We start from the raw sequence: 16970 nt of genomic DNA on the forward strand, positions 1-16970 counted from the left end.
TGCGTCTCCTGCCGTAAGCTAGGCTTTACTCCAGCATACTGACACTGGGTAGTGAAACTTGCTTCTAGGTAAACATGCTCAATCTTCCATTATAGGTCCCATTAATAGCTGTGTTTTCTTCCATTGGTTTGAATGGGGTTACTTACAACTAACATTCTGTTTTGTTTTGTTTTAAAAAGAAATGAGCGATTTTGAGGAAGTACTGTTCCACATTTCAGGAGGGGAAGTGTGACGCTTCCTCAAAAGCACGGGCCCTAATAAATCTGGTCCTGAAGAATCAGCCAGAAAAAAGTACAATGCGCCAAAATAAATATAGTATGCACAACTTAAAGACAGTTGTGACTGTATGGACATTGCACACGAAAGCGAAGATTGTACTATACATTTCCCAGAGTGAAGAACCATTCCAATGGGCTTAGGTTGCAATACACGGAATTAAGTGTAACTCAAAAGCCACAGAGAGGTTGGGGAAAATCAACTAAGACATTTCCCCAGTCTCTCTCTCCAGACAGAGATCATCATACCAGGTGACCGAAGTAGTTTCTGTGCCAAAACCAGGCCGAAACCCCAACTGAAATGGATCCAGAAAATCATTTTCCTCCAAGAGCACCTGGATCTGGCCCACGACCACCTGCTCAAGAAACTTGCCCAAGGGGATATTGGTAGCTGGCTGGTAATTACTTAGATATTCCAAATCCAGTGAGGGTTTCTCTTTTCGTTTTGTTTTAAATTTTATTTACTGATACTTATTTTACCGCTGCCTTCTTCAAGCAGACAGGGACCATCCCTTCTCACAGGGAGGCATTAATCTCCTACCTGGCCCAACCAGCTGCTCCTTCCTCGCTGGTTTTTATCAGCCAAGATGTGCAAGGATTCAGAGTGCAAGTGATCACCTTGACCCATCCAAGCACCTGATCCACATCCTTGAGCCTTACTAACTGAAACTCATCCAACACAACAGAACTAGACGGTGTTCTGGGCACCTCTCAAGATTCCTCTGCTGTAACTGGAGTCAAGGTCCTGGCAGATGCAGGAAATTTTATCCTTAAAATGCTTTGCAAACAAGTCACAACAAGCTACCATTGGTAAAAAACTAGGAGAATTAAGAAACTCGGGATTTTAGTCTAACTGTGACTGGGCAGTAATGCGCCTACCCAGAAGGAAATAGTAGCAACAAATACTGTTACTGTTTTTTAAAAAAATATGTTTTTATTGAAAAAATTTCCAGAAGTAACAAAAATACATTCAGTGTTGCTGTTTTTAAATCGTACAATCCTACAAACAAATCAATTACATTCAGTTTGAGACATTTTTTGTTGTAGACAATGTAACTCAGGTTTAATTTTATGTACCCCACCCAAATGCTTAATATAAACATTGACACCTGGGCTCACTATCTTGTGAGGTAGGTTAGGCTAAGATAGTGACCCAAGAAAGTTATTCTAGGGAGATTAACACCACCATCAGTTGTTTTCATATATTTAAGTACAAGATAAGGCTCAAAAATAAACTAGCTTGTTTTTTTCAGGGCAGAATGCCTCATGGGTATTCATGCATGCCCTTTTTCAGCTTCAGACCCTGCTAAACCATGCCAAATTCTCAGTACAACAAAACCAGCTTATAACTTGAATGTAAATAAGTGACCAGCCAGCCTAAAATTTTACATCCAGAATATTTATTTATACAAGTGATAGCTCGGCATTGTCCAACAAAGAAACAAACTTCCAATATTCTCAAGTTCTGTAATAAACAGGCAGTGCTTAAAACCTTAAGAAGGTACAGTGGTACCTCAGGTAACATACGCTTCAGGTTACAGACTCCGCTAACCCAGAAATAGTGCTTCAGGTTAAGAACTTTGCTTCAGGATGAGAACAGAAATTGGGCTCCGGCAGCAGCAGGAGGTCCCATTAGCTAAAGTGGTGCTTCAGGTTAAGAACGGGCCTCCGGAACGAATTAAGTACTTAACCTGAGGTACCACTGTATATATCACTCTTATTTAGTTATCTTAGATCAGTCCAGGATCAATACAGTAGTCAAGGCAAAGTGGGCTGAATTTAGCCACATAGGCGTTCAGCATCTCTGTGGGGCTGGACAGCTCCTTGCATAAACAATCCCCAAGAACATTTTAAATTGGGTGGACCAGGGGCGCCCACCCATTCCCAGTTACAGGCAAGACGAAAGCTGGAAGGTTGGGGGGGGGGAGAACAAAATCCAGGTGGGTGTGACCCACCTAGCACAACTCAAGCAGCACTAGAGGCTAAAGATCTTGGGCCTTCAGTGTCAGGCAGGATAAATATTGGGGTTCACAAATAAAATTGCATCCAGAGGGGCCTAGCTTTATTAATAATATTTTACAAAATGGGATTATGCCTCTTCAAAGCCATCTCCTTCTCATGACTGAGCTAAACAATCCTGTTCCCATACTGCTAACCACCTTGGGTCTCAGCCACAAAATGCCTATAGATTGTGCTCTCTGCCAGCCTCTACACCACCAGGAATCCGCTTGAAGGAGCAGAAATTACTTATTTGATTTCTGTCCCGCTTTTCTTCCTGAAGAAGCTTAGGGTGGCAACGTTTTAATAAATGTGGGAATCTCACTTTTTTTTAAAAAAGGCACCCTGCTCGGCAGCCCAGAGCCAGCAGTTTTCACCCCCCCACACACACATATATACACACATAGGTAAAGGTAAAGGGACCCCTGACCATTAGGTCCGGTCGTGGCCAACTCTGGGGTTGTAGCGCTCATCTCGCTTTATTGGCCAATGGAGCCGGCGTACAGCTTCCAGGTCATGTGGCCAGCATGACTAAGCCACTTCTGGCAAGCCAGAGCAGCGCACGGAAACGCCGTTTACCTTCCCGCCGGAGCGGTACCTATTTATCTACTTGCACTTTGACGTGCTTTCGAACTGCTAGGTTGGCAGGAGCAGGGACCGAGCAACGGGACCTCACTCCGCCACAGGGATTCGAACCACCGACGTTCTGATCGGCAAGCCCTAGGCTCTGTGGTTTAACCCACAGTGCCACCCGCGTCATATACACACATTCACATAGTTAAAAGCAAAAACATTTCTACTGGCTTATCATCTTATTTTGCATCTACTACAGAGCTAATTATGTGTCACTACTTTTGCACTTGCTGCTGCACCAGGGTTCTGAAGCCTGGAAAATGCTGCCTCAGTCAAGCTGGAAAGGTCACCCAATGGCACTCTCTAGCCCTTGACAGCCAGAACACACAGCAGTGTTGACTGTCTGGCATACTCTTCTGAGAAATGAGGTTTCTCTTTAATACAGCTGACAAGACTTAATAAGGCTGTGCATCAATGCACCGCTGCTTAAGGGAGAACAACTTCTCCTTGCTTACTGCAACCTGTTGACACTTTCTGCCCCTCCTCCTATGCCCTCTGAAGCTATGTGTCAAAGGTGGCAAAACTTGTTCTGCCGGATGACGAACCTTCTGGGGAAATCACAGTTTACAGCTGCAAGGCAGTTTAAATCACATTGCTTGCTTCTGTATTTTACAGGAACCTCAGAATATAAAAGGGACCTTCATGCCACTGACTCCTCCAGACTAAAAGGCTTGCCAGCTTCAACGAGGAGCGACTTAAGGTCATAAATATATTCAGTACACCCTCTGCAAATGCTGCTGGCTTTGTAAAACTTAACGGTAGAAAACCCGAGTCCAGACAAAAATGCACGAAGGGCAGGACAAATCTTTTCAACATGGTCACTGAATGAAGACTCACTGTGTTAAGTGAGTCTTCAACACTGCTATCACTACCATGGCAGGCCAAATAATATATTGTTAGCGTGTTGTGACAACCATGCAGGCAGAGTTTCTATAATTCCAGAACTCATCTAATGAAGCCAAGTCTCTGTTTAGCACAAGAAATAGCTTCTTCTCACAGCGCACAATTAAAATGCGGAATTTGCTTCCACGAGAGCTAATGATGACCACTAACTTGGATGGCTTTAGAAAATTAGATGAATTCATGGAGGATGAGGTTATGCTAGCCATTATGGCTGTACTCCACCTCCAGTGAGCCTTGTGATTTGCAGCAAGTGGTATTCAAAGAGGAAAGAGCATTGTTGCTCTCAGGTTCCGCTTGTGGGCTTCCCACCGGCATCTAGTTGGGCACTGTGAGAACGGGATTTTGGACTAGGTGGGCCTTTTGGCCTCATCCTAAGGCTAAGGGAGCTGGGCATGTTTAGCCTGGAGAAGAGGAGGTTAAGGGGTGATAAGGGGTGATATGATAGCCATGTTCAAATATATAAAAGGATGTCACATAGAGGAGGGAGAAAGGTTGTTTTCTGCTGCTCCAGAGAAGCGGACACGGAGCAATGGATCCAAACTACAAGAAAGAAGATTCCACCTAAACATTAGGAAGAACTTCCTGACAGTAAGAGCTGTTCGACAGTGGAATTTGCTGCCAAGGAGTGTGGTGGAGTCTCCTTCTTTGGAGCAGAGGCTTGACAACCATGTCAGGAGTGCTCTGATGGTGTTTCCTGCTTGCCAGGGGGTTGGACTCGATGGCCCTTGTGGTCTATTCCAACTCTATGATTCTATGATCCTGCACAGCTTTCCTTAGGTGCTTCTGATATCTCCCAAGCAAATGAGCCAGTTTAATGCACCTGCATCTGGTTAGTTTAAGTTACATAAGGTGGCCTTAATTTTTATTACAACAGGAGCTATTGGACAATTACTGGGACAATTACTGTGGTATTCAAGGTGTGGTGTTAGGATGACCCCCAACGAGAGGCAATGGGGAGTGACATTTCCAGTAAGACCATACCCTGGATAAATGAAAGGCACTCACCTATCCAGCCTGCCTGTAGGTAAACAGAAAAATCAGCTTCAGGTTATGTCAACAGACAAGCTCAGGTTTCAGGGTTTAGGCTTGGTTTTGAAACACAAGATAAGAGTACAAGCCGGGAAATCAACTGTGATCTTATGCAAGCTATAATCAACTGTCAGAGGGAGGTTTTCCTGTTGTGGCTACCATGGAAAGCTAGTTACGTATAAGAGGGGAAATAGTATACCTTTCTTGGGAGGAACTAATTTCTAAAATACGCATATATTTTTTATAAAAAAAAAATCCACATGGGAATGCATAATGATCTTAACACTGCACTGTTTCAAAACTCATTTCTTCTGCAATTTCCCCCTGGATGAGTATAGATCTGCTAATTAAATCTCTCCATCCTCTTCAGAAGCCAATTTTGTCCTTTCCCCTAGACTTGTAATGCCCATGGAACTTCAACCACAAGCCTCACATTGTGTTCTGCTGAGGTTACTGGCAAAGACATGTACACACAGGCCATCTCCCTAGTTTGCCGGGCTTTGCACAAAATCTTTCATTTCTCTGAAGTCAATAAGGGCACTTTGCCACGGGGGGGGGGGGTGTTGCATTCAGCATGCATATATTCACAAAGAGACTGGGCTGGTATTTTGAGCCGTCATTGGGGTTAATGGGATAAGCAGAAGGAACACAGGCGAGATAATGCAGAGCTAGCAGCAGGATCACCAAACCCCCAGTATGAATGGCCGTGTTGTCTTTTAAGTTCATTATCTTTACTTCTTCTTTTTTGGTACTATTAGAATTTTTAACTGGCACTACAAACTGGTAAGGAAGACAGTAGTTACTACAAATTTATACCACCAGGGCAGGTCAAAGTCAAGACCTGCCTGGAAACAGCCTTTCTCTAGCATGAGAAATTAAGTTTGATGCAGTGCAGCAGTCCTGTGAAGATGACAAATGCACAAATACGGTCAATGAGAAAGCAAAACAATGTGCATGCTCCATAACTTTTGAGATGGAAATCACCAGCAACCATCTACAACTCAACCTCAGCCATAGCTGCCAACGTTCAGATTTGAAAATAAGGGATCAACAGCCTCGAAAATAAGGGATCGGCAGCCTCACCTGTCCAGGGGACAGTCTACAGGATATCTAACAATCCGGGATAGCAGCGGGAAACGGTGCTGGAATAAGGGAATTTCCTGCAAAAAAAGAGAAGGTTGACAGCTATGACCTCAGCTTTCAGCTAACCAGTGCTCACTGCAGTCTATTTCAGCACAAATGGTTTGTAGATTTCAGGTAGAAACTTACATTTTAATAAAGAGATCCCACACTACTTAAGATGCTTTTAAAATGAGCTACTTGTCACTTGCAATACAGCATCATAGTGGCAAGCAACACTTCAATTATATTAGCTAACCAAAGTGTCCTTTTGGACTTGTTTCAGTTCTTGCTTGAGCATTCCCTACAATATGGACTATTTCTTCCATCTTTGGAGAGAATAGACAGGCACACCAAGGACATGAACTGGAACTATATCAAGGTCACATTGAAAATGCAAGTTTTTTTGCACAGATATGGCATTCCACATACATTGACTATTGTGTTTAAGACCAACCACCGCTTTGCCTTGTGTCAGACTGCATGCATCCCTCCTTATAGTAAACTATTTGGAATTGGTTTACAGCAGATGAAAGGGAAATTTTGAAAACAGGCCTTCAGCGTAGATCTTGAAGCAAACCACTGGCACAAAAGGTTGCTAGGGCAAATACACACACAGTATTACACAAAACCGAAGACAAACTATTTTATGGATTACCACTTTCACAGATAATTGGAGGCTGCATTTATTCAAATGAGGTGGGAATCAGCACAGTTGACGGTTGCCCTCTCCCGCAGTCCATCCGGTTTCATGGCTTGATTATTCAGGAAGGCAGATTTTCCAAATCAGTTGAAGTAAACACCCACCTCTCAGCCTTTCCGTCTGTTAGAGCTGAGTGTAGGATGTTTACATGAACTAAGAATCAGGGATAACAATGTGAACACAACATTGATGCACTTCAAAGGAGTCCATACCTCAATATTTCAAGATACCAGGTGCACTGAATGCAATGGAGAGAATCAACATTACTTTCCATCCTTAAATCCCCCTTGCTCAAGCCAGAACTTTTAAGGGAGTTAAAATCTCAACTAGGACACATTGCTTTTGAACAGCACATGTCTGTAAAGTGTTGTGGGTTTTTTTTTTACCTTTTTCTGTTAATGGCATGTTAAGTTTTTATTGTTCAAAGAACAAGCAAAGATTTAAAAATAAGGGAATAAAAACCACAAGAGGTAATAAAAGGAAGCGGACGGTGGTCATACTATTCCATCATGATGCGAATAATATATCTTATTGACATTCCCTTACAATCTCCCAGAAATTTGAATTTAAAGCATAGCTGAGGTGAAAATTAAAAGATTAATTGCTTGCACATTGCAGCAGGGATCCAAACAGCTACTTGAGATTCATCCAAGAGTTTGAGTAATCTCAGTAGGACTTTACTTTCATATCTCTAAACAGAGCATTCCTCTGCCATAATACAAATTGCTTTTAAAAAGTCCCCTCAATTTTGCTTGCCATTTGAGTCAGTGATCCTATGTTCATAAGAGCAAGTTTCAAAGCCCCTTAGACACAGAACTGTTTGCATACTTCATAGGATCCCAACCAGCTTATGACACAAGGGTTATCACAAAGGCATTGTAAATAAAAAAATTGTCCAGTAGCACCTCAGAGACCAACTAAGTTAGTTCTGGGTATAAGCTTTCGTGTGCATGCACACTTCTTCAGATACCATCAGATACTACTTCTTCAGATATACATCTGAAGAAGTGTGCATGCACACGAAAGCTTATACCCAGAACTAACTTAGTTGGTCTCTAAGGTGCTACTGGACAATTTTTATTTTATTTTTTTATTTAGACTGTGTCAGACCAACACGGCTACCTACCTGAATCTACAAAGGCATTGTGTTTGCTTTCATGTGTGCACACAAGCACCTTGAAGTAAGCTAAGAAAACTCATTGGTGGGTGAGGAGCTTGGTATATTGGTCTTGCCATCGATTTCTGCATAGTTAATAGATTCAGGTAGGTAGCCGTGTTGGTCTGACGCAGTCGAAATAAATTAAAAAAATTAAAAACTGTCAAGTAGCACATTAGAGGCCAACTACGGTAAGTTTGTTCTGGGTAGAAGTGTGCATGCACACAAAAGCTTATACCCAGAACAAATTTAGTTGGTCTCTAAGGTGCTACTATAGGGACGCGGGTGACGCTGTGGGTTAAACCACAGAGCCTAGGACTTGCTGATCAGAAGGTTGGCGGTTCGAATCCCCGTAACGGGGTGAGCTCCCGTTGCTCAGTCCCTGCTCCTGCCAACCTAGCAGTTCGAAAGCTCATCGAAGTGCAAGTAGATAAATAGGGACCGCTCCGGCGGGAAAGTAAACAGAGTTTCCATGCACTGCTCTGGTTTGCCAGAAGCGGCTTAGTCATGCTGGCCACGTGACCCGGAAGCTGTACGCCGGCTCCCTCGGCCAATAAAGCGAGATGAGCGCCACAACCCCAGAGTCGGCCACGACTGGACCTAATGGTCAGGGGTCCCTTTACCCTTTAAGGTGCTACTGGATCATATTTTTATTTTTATTATTATTATTATTATTTCAACTGCCTAGCTAATGTTCATATTTCAAGCTGATAAGGAATACCCCATCTAAAGAATGATCAGCAATTGTTTTGTCTTCTTTTTTTAAAGCCTTCTCCAGTAACACATGGCTCATTTCACTTGCTTCAGTCATCTGGATTTTCCTTTTAGGCCTGCCCTGGGAACAATGGCCCTTAGAGCCTTACTGAGAAACTATCTGAATGAACCATGTTTTTGTTTGGGATTTGTGGAGCCTGCATGCATGTAGGAGGCTGGGGAAAGTGACCTTCAGCAACCTTCCAGGAAAGCTAACTGTATTAGAAACCTGTTTCTTCATATATATTAAAAAAAGTATTATCTAGCCCAGGGTTCCCCAAACTTGGGTCTCCAGTTGGGTCTCCAGTTCCCATCATCCTTGACCATTGGTCCTGCTAGCTAGGGATGCTGGGAGTTATATTCCAAAAACAGCTGGAGACTTGAGTTTGGGAAAACCTGACCTAGCCCATCAACTGGTTATTATACAAATAAGGTGTGTAAATGCCACTTGACTGGGCAGATAATCTTTTCTACATATACTACCATGCCTTCCTCCAGCAACCTCAAGTAGAGAGACATCCCATCTATGCAATGGAGCAGAGAAGGAGCTTGTGTGTTTCAGCAAGCTTAGTGCATCGTGTTCCTGCAGCCCTCACTCCGTTGAGACAACAGGTGTGTCAACAGCTCGTGGTTGTACATAGCACAAGCACAGTGTCTGATTTTGCAGACTCACAACAGCTCCAGTTTTAGAATTGCAGCCATTATTAACACCAGTACTCAATTGGCTCAGGTGACACTCCAATTCACAAAGCAGGTTTCGAAATGATCTGAGCCGGAGAGCAAATGGAATGGCAAGATTAACACTCTAGTGCTGCCACGAAGGAGGTGAAAATAAAGAACAAACAAAACAGGATAACAATATGGCCACTTCAGCTGGTAAGAGCATATGTGAGAGTAAATAAATCCACTTCAAGAATGAAATGCCAAGAATGAAACATATTTTTTTTAGAACTGTTCTAAGAAGAGTATCTGAAAGGTAAGCATCATATTGATATTTAGACATCTAAAAGCGAGAACACTGAAGAATTCTTGTTTGTAGCAATAAAGTATACCCTCTCCCTATCATCACAACTTACAGTCATGTCTAAAGGCTTATTGTGAATACCAGTAAGAAACAATCAACTATTTTAAAAACTGCTGATTGACACTCGAGAGGCTTTACTTCTGACAAACAAGAGCAAAGCATTTTTGTTGGTTATTATAAATCCTAGTTGCTGGCCTGCTATACATAGTGGAGGAATAAATATAATTGATGTAATCTAAAAAGGAGCCCGTAATGGCAAAAAGCCGCAGTCTGTCCTTTCAGTGCATTTTTGGCATTTAGGTGGGGGATAGCCTGCTCAAGCACATATACATGGATGTCACATATGACATCACAAGGATGTCGTGCAAAACAGGGTGCTTCCTGAGAATCCTGCATTTCTTGTCCCTTGCATTCCTGCCTTTTTAGATGGTTAACGTAAAGGTATTTAGGTCCAGTCGCGGACGACTCTGGGGTCATGGCGTTCATCTCGCTTTATTGGCCAAGGGGGCCGGCGTACAACTTCCGGGTCATGTGGCCACCATGACTAATCCGCTTCTGGCAAACAAGAGCAGCGCACGGAAACACCGTTTACCTTCCCACCGGAGCGGTACCTACCGTATTTTTCGCCCTATAGGATGCACCGGCCCATAGGACGCACCTAGATTTTGGGGGGGGGATAAAGGGGAAAACATTATTTCCCCCCCCCCCAGGCGCGGGGCTGGGGCGGGGGAAGCCCGAGCTTCCCCCGACCCCAGCTCCCAGAACAGGAAGCTCTCCGCAAGCCCGAGCTTCCCCCGACCCCAGCCCCCAGAACAGGACGCAGAGCCATGCCGAAGCTGCGTGCAGCTTCGGCATGGCTCTGGGAGCTTGCGGGGCTGGGGGAGGAGGAAGCCTTCTGCCAGCTTCCAAACCAGGTCGGCAGACAGCGGGATGGCGCGCTGCGCCTCCCCGCTGTCCCCCGAGTTTGCGGGGCTGGCGATGGGGAGGAGCAGGCTTCCCCCCCCCCCGCCAGCCTTCTCACAAAGTCGGGGGACAGCGGGATGGTGACGTTCCGCCTCCCTGCTGTCCCCCAGCTTGTGGGTCTGGCGGTGGAGCTCTCCTGAAGCCTGGAGAGCGAGAGGGGTCTCCAGGCTTCAGCGAAAGCCTGCATTCGCCCCATAGGACGCACACACATTTCCCCTTCATTTTTGGAGGGGGAAAAGTATGTCCTATAGGGCGAAAAATACGGTATTTATCTACTTGCACTTTGACGTGCTTTCAAACTGCTAGGTTGGCAGGAGTAGGGACTGAACAACAGGAGCTCACCCCTTCGCGGGGATTTGAACCGCCAACCTTCTGATCGGCAAGCCCTAGGCTCTGTGGTTTAGTCCACAGCGCCACCCGCGTCCCATTAAAATGGATAGATAAAATATTACTAAATAATATGTATACTGCACCCCTTTGTATACGTGTGTTTGTGCAAAAGGGCAGGCTCTAAGGCAGAAAATGCAAAGAAGGTTTAGGAAAAATGAGGGAGGGGGGAAATGGGCAAGAACGCATGCTTTGAATACAGAAGACCCCATGTTCAAATCCCTGGCATCTATTTAAAAAGTGTTAAGACAACCCCTCCATGCCTGTCAGCTTAAAATAATGTATCGTTATAATGGATCTTTTTCTTCCACCGTTGTTTATGAATAGCCGGTGGCAGCAAACATCTGACTGAAAGCTAAAGCTTACAGCTTCCAGTCGGGGATGTTTACAGCTACAGACTACTTACTGTGCATCTGGAGCAAGAAAGCCACCTTTGAAAAGAAAAAGAAAAGTTAATTTTAAAAAACAAGAAAACACCACCACATTTCCGTATCTCCTCTGAACCATTTCATGGTACCAATTATGACAGCACTGCAATCCATCACCCTTGATAACACAGCTGCCATATGTTGAGAAAGCACAGCAGTTAAGCGCTCAAAGACTAACGTTTAAGTTATGCAGAAAGGATCTCACTCAAAATATTTATGTAAGCAAAAGTGGGATTTTGTTTTTTAAAAGAGGACTCAGCACCTCCAATACAGCTGACAAGCTTCTGTTGAAGCGTTAGGAAACAGGTTTTAAAGCTTTCTCCAGTAGGGAGCAAGTTGGGGCCAAAACCCCTGGCAGAATCTTGAATTCCAGCTCTCACTAATTATCCTAAGATTCACCTCTATATAGGGAAGTCTGGGAGTGAATGAACAAGTAGGAACTGAGAAACAAGAAGGAAGCAAGCGCCACTTGCAAAGCTGTGGAAGGGATTTTGACAGGTGTGAAGCTCCGCTCACCTAACAACCGTGTGGTTGCCAGCAGCTTCACCTGTCAAATTTGGCCCGTGAGGCTGATCCTGATTAGGACTTGGCCCACAAACCCAAAAAGGTTCCCCATCCCTAAAATAAAACCATCATTAAGTGTGCAAAAAATAATAATTGCATTCCCCCCAGTCAAATCTTTCAGTTAAATTCCATGGACCATGGAAAAAACTACTATTATTTCATAAAGCACAAGTGTTGGGACCCTGAGAGTTATCTAGTCCTTGTTGGTGCCTGGATACACGGAGATGGACCTCGCTGGGCTTCTGCACCAACTTGGAAAATGCCAGGCAGCTGCGTTCTCCTCCACAAGTGACCCTCGGGATGATTCACCACTCTTCTTTCCCAATGCGCTTCTGCGACATATATCTGAAGATCTATGCATGCAATGCATAAGCAGAGTCCAAGCAGAAGCTAGGCATTGGAGGTGTGGATATCTAAGCTACTTTATTATGTACAAAACAGAAAAAAATAAATAATGGCTCCTCTCATCTCTGAGAGAGCAGAAAAGCAAAAGTGCAACATAACGGAACAGTGTAACTGAACTTCCCTTCTCGTGACTCCAACAGTATAGAATGTCAACACAGACATGTAATGAAAACAATCACACATCCTGCAACGGGAGGAATGAAATCCCAGCAGTCCTATCCTTTGTAACGCAGGATTCTCAACTAGATCATGGATGAGAGATGGCCACCTAAACTCTGCTTTAAAAACCTTCAATGAAGGGGAGTCCATCACCTCTCAAGGGAGACGATTCTTCTGCTGAACAGCTCTTACTGTCAGAAACTTCTTTCTAGTGTTTAGTTGGAATCTCCTTTCTTGTAACTTGAATCCATTGGTTCAGGTACTAGTCTCCAGAGCCGGAGCTTGCTCCATCTTCCATGTGACAGTCCTTGAGATATTCAGTGGGTATCATATCTCCTCTCGGTCTCCTCTTTAACTACGCAATCAGCTGATGCAAGGCTAAACCAGAGATGAGAAACCCATGGCCCTCTAGATGTCATCCAACAATTCTTCCATCATCCCTGACCACTGGAAATGTTGGTGGTAGGTAGCAGTCCAGCAACATCTGAAGGCCACAGGCTTCTCACCTCCAGGCTAAACAACCCAACCCATGTGCTCTCAGATACAAACACTCAACATTCCTTAAATCAAACAAAGGTCCTGATTTTTTCAATAAAAAAAAAAGTCTGGATGCTGGAAATGGAAAATTTATTCTGATCACAAAAAGTGACACAATCCATTCATCAATGCTCCCCCACCAAATTCGAGGTGACACTTCAGAGGGAAGGATCAGAAGGGGATCAGCAGCATCTTGGCTCACAGTCACTGGCAGTAGTACGATCAAAGGCGTTCGCAAGAGGCATCTGGCTGAACAGGTGTCAGGCGAGCAAATGAACCTTGTAAAAGACCAGGTGGGAACCAGCTGTTAAGGCTGCATGCCCTATTTCAATAAGCATTCCGTCATTTGTTATTAGGTTAGTTTGGCATGTTTGATTTAAATGACAGTCCTATAACTTGTATTCTTTTAAAAATTATCATTGCTAAACCTGCCAGGTAGAAGCTTCCTGTTAAATAACAGGAAATGACAACAGCAGTTCATTAAAAAAATACTCAAGTTTACAGAGGAACCATCCAAGGATTATTGAGTAACGGCCAAAGAGTTGGGGGTAGGGGGAAAGAGAAAAGGGAAGATGCTCGGGGGAAATCCAGGTCAACTCTTTAGGCTTTACTCAGCAACCCTTGGATACAAGTTATAGGACTGCCATTTAAATCAAACAAGGCAAACTAATCCCCAAAATCACTGGGCCATTTCTTCAACAGTGCAAAAAACTGAGATAGTACAAGTTATCCACAAGGAGACACCTACACAAAGAAACCCGGCAGTTAAGCATTTTCTAGGTGAGTGAACACATCTGCATGAACAGCAGGCTCACAAAGAAACACAGATGTGTACATTTTTAAAAAAAAATAGAATGAGGAGACCAGAAGCAAATCATTTGCCATGTCTTCATATTTATAGCTCGCTGGTGGTACACAAGTAGTTCTTGGTCAAGGTTAGACTGAGGAGACTACATGCAGTCTAATAAACTGACCTTTTATTTTATATATTTTAAGGACCAAGTGTAAAAAAAAACCCCAGTAATTATTTCCAAGAACACACTCTACCAGTAATTCCACAACTAGAAATCTGGAAAGAAATGTGGTATTTTTCACGGAGAGGTAAGCACATGGTATTTGACTAATTTGGCTGCTCTTAAAACTTTCTATGAGAAGCCACTATTAGAACTTTCTCCTTTCACACAAAGGAAGAATTTGCAGCAGACAGTAAATGCATGCAAGAAGCAGTTGCCATCACTTCTTGCAATGTTTTTTCATCATTAGGCCTGCCATCCTTGCACTCTTACACAAGAATCAAATCCCACTATACCTAAGAGGACTTACTTCTGAGATATTTTTATTGTTAACACAGTCATCTTGTCTCATCTGCACTCAACAATATGTGGGAAAGCAAGCTTGTGTGTGTGTGTAAAATTGGGAGTCAGGTGTGTAAATTTCATTAAGGGTCTCCCAAGCACACCCAGCGTCAACAATTCAATTGCCTGGAGGCAGTTGGAGGTTGGATGGCGGCTAACAGATTGAGGTTGAATCCTGACAAGACAGAAGTACTGTTTTGGGGGGACAGGAGGCGGGCAGGTGTGGAGGATTCCCTGGTCCTGAATGGGGTAACTGTGCCCCTGAAGGACCAGGTGCGCAGCCTGGGAGTCATTTTGGACTCGCACTTCTCCATGGAGGCACAGGTCAAATCTGTGTCCAGGGCAGCTGTTTACCAGCTCCATCTGGTATGCAGGCTGAGACCCTATCTTCCTGTGGACTGCCTCGCCAGAGTGGTGCATGCTCTGGTTATCTCCCGCTTGGACTACTGCAATGCGCTCTACGTGGGGCTACCTTTGAAGGTGACCCGGAAACTACAACTAATCCAGAACGCGGCAGCTAGACTGGTGACTGGGAGCAGCCGCCGAGACCACATAACACTGGTCTTGAAAGACCTACATTGGCTCCCAGTACGTTTCCGAGCACAATTCAAAGTGTTGGTGCTGACCTTTAAAGCCCTAAATGGCCTTGGTCCAGTGTGTCTGAAGGAGCGTCTCCACCCCCATCGTTCTGCCCGGATGCTGAGGTCCAGCGCCGAGGGCCTTCTGGCGGTTCCCTCATTGCGAGAAGCAAAGCTACAGGGAACCAGGCAGAGGGCCTTCTTGGTAGTGGCGCCCTCCCTGTGGAACGCCCTCCCACCAGATGTCAAAGAGAAAAACAACTACTAGACTTTTAGAAGACATCTGAAGGCAGCCCTGTTTAGGGAAGCTTTTAATGTTTGATGTATTACAGTATTTTAATATTTTTTTGGGAAGCCGCCCAGAGTGGCTGGGGAAGCCCAGCCAGATGGGCGGGGTGTAAATAATAAATTGTTGTTGTTGTTGTTGTTGTTGTTGTTGTTGTTGTTGTTACTCAAAAGCATTTTTTCTTTGGTTTCCTTTTTATTTTTCCTAACAGGTAACTCAAGAAGCAGTCCAAGTCTGCAGCTGTACTCATGGAACAGACTTCTGTGGGCACAACAGATTTCCTCCCCTGTGCACACTCAAGATCATCTCCAGAGGGCTGGGAGACCCTCCAATCAGATTTTGGAAGCACACAGACAAAGAAGAAGAAACAGAAGTCCCAGGGTGCAAGCAAGACTTAGCTCAGGCAGCACTCTGGAAAGAGGCCCCCGGCTGCAATCCTGTGCACACTTTCTTTAGAGAAAGTCCCAGTGAACTTAGTGGCCCTTCCTTTGCGGTAAGCAGATATATTATTACACATTCTTCTTCCTATGTTATCTGTGGTAAACCATGTGTAAAATAATTAAATCTTTAGATAAAGTGTACAGAAAAAAGTAGGGAAAGTTCCTGCACTAACAGATTACAAACTGAAAATCTGGATAAAAATATTACACCCATTCATTAAATAGCTTTTTAAAATAACTTTTTGAAACTGACATTTTGCCACCAATAGCAGATGCAGAAGACAATCACAGAGGTGTGATGGTGGCCCTTATTTTTGAGAGTGAAAATATGTAATTTCAAAGACTTAATTATTTTTAATTACATAGTAGGCGATAATGTGGCGTTCCAGAAATTAGATTTCTGCAAGAAAAATATGAGACTATTTTGAGAACGGTTTGGGGCAACAAAATCTAAATGCAGAATGCAAGAGTAATATGAAATAGAAGTTACAGCTACCTATTCAAAAAGCAAAGACTCCTTCTCACATTAACTTCAGTGGTTGGACTGGGTGACACTCACGAGTCCCTTACAACTCTACAATTCTATAATTCTCTGACTACTGTTTCTTCTTCCCAGTCTGAGACTAGTGGCAGATACACCAGGTTCAATCAAGGCAAGGGGTTATGGAGGCTGGTTTGTTTGAAAGAGGCACACCACACTGCCATTTTTTGGCCAGGACTGCCCACACATTCCTTTTCAAAGAGGAAATAAGTCCAAGATACTGGAAGATCTCCCAACAGTAAACTAACACTCCACTGTTGTGGTTCTTATACATATCTTACAACAGCAGGAACACTTGGAACAGCAGACCAGGTGCAAGCCTGCCATTGTGATGCACGCCTAATTTAGAAAAGAAAAAGTTAAGATACACTTGGGAGCAATTTTATGCTGGCTCCTTGCAAGTAGTCTTGCTCCTGAATGGGGTTTGGATCTGCTATAAGTTTATGCCAGCTTAATTTACGCCAGCTTGCTTTACGCCAGCTTCTTTTGTATAGGATTACTCCCTTGAATGTATGAAATGGTTTAACCTAGTGTGTATCTTTTGAAAACTGCAAATAATAGTTACTGCCTCCCCCACCTGAGACTTCAGTAGGTGATGACGTGAAGTTTGATCCATTCCACCCAGCACGGTTCCAGCAAAAATTGCTCTTCCGGAACTGCTATTTTAATCAGAAAGCAACATTCCTTCCTAATGCAAATAGCACTTGCCTATCAACCATATTTGTTGGGACAGG

At 43.9% G+C, this 16970-nt stretch overlaps 1 protein-coding gene and 1 long non-coding RNA gene across 15 annotated transcripts in view; both read right to left on the reverse strand.

Moving 5' to 3' along the window:
• Nucleotides 1–1183: 1183 nt before the first annotated feature.
• LOC308593222 overlaps nt 1184–16970 on the reverse strand; it is a 165087-nt gene continuing 149300 nt past the window's right edge. The window contains exon 2 of the long non-coding RNA XR_014010865.1: nt 1184–2812. This is a non-coding gene — a long non-coding RNA (uncharacterized lncRNA). The remainder of the gene's footprint in view (nt 2813–16970) is intronic.
• The window catches only part of LOC308593083 (uncharacterized protein), a 31136-nt gene continuing 15824 nt past the window's right edge, over nt 1659–16970 (reverse strand). For 8 of the 14 annotated variants that reach the window (XR_014010676.1, XR_014010677.1, XR_014010678.1 and 5 more), the window contains one exon: nt 13110–13314. Coding sequence is in view for 1 of the 14 variants with exons in the window: in XM_081205312.1 (XP_081061438.1) it covers nt 6768–6813; nt 11350–11374 (71 nt within the window). In the remaining 13 variants the exon portion in view is untranslated. Of the gene's footprint in view, nt 4187–4574; nt 6814–11349; nt 11375–13109; nt 13315–16970 lie in introns of those variants that run through there. The other 6 variants (XR_014010671.1, XR_014010673.1, XR_014010675.1 and 3 more) reach the window with 3 other exon arrangements.

Source organism: Podarcis bocagei (genome assembly GCF_964188305.1).
Source record: "Podarcis bocagei genome assembly, chromosome: 8".
NCBI lineage: Eukaryota > Metazoa > Chordata > Lepidosauria > Squamata > Lacertidae > Podarcis > Podarcis bocagei.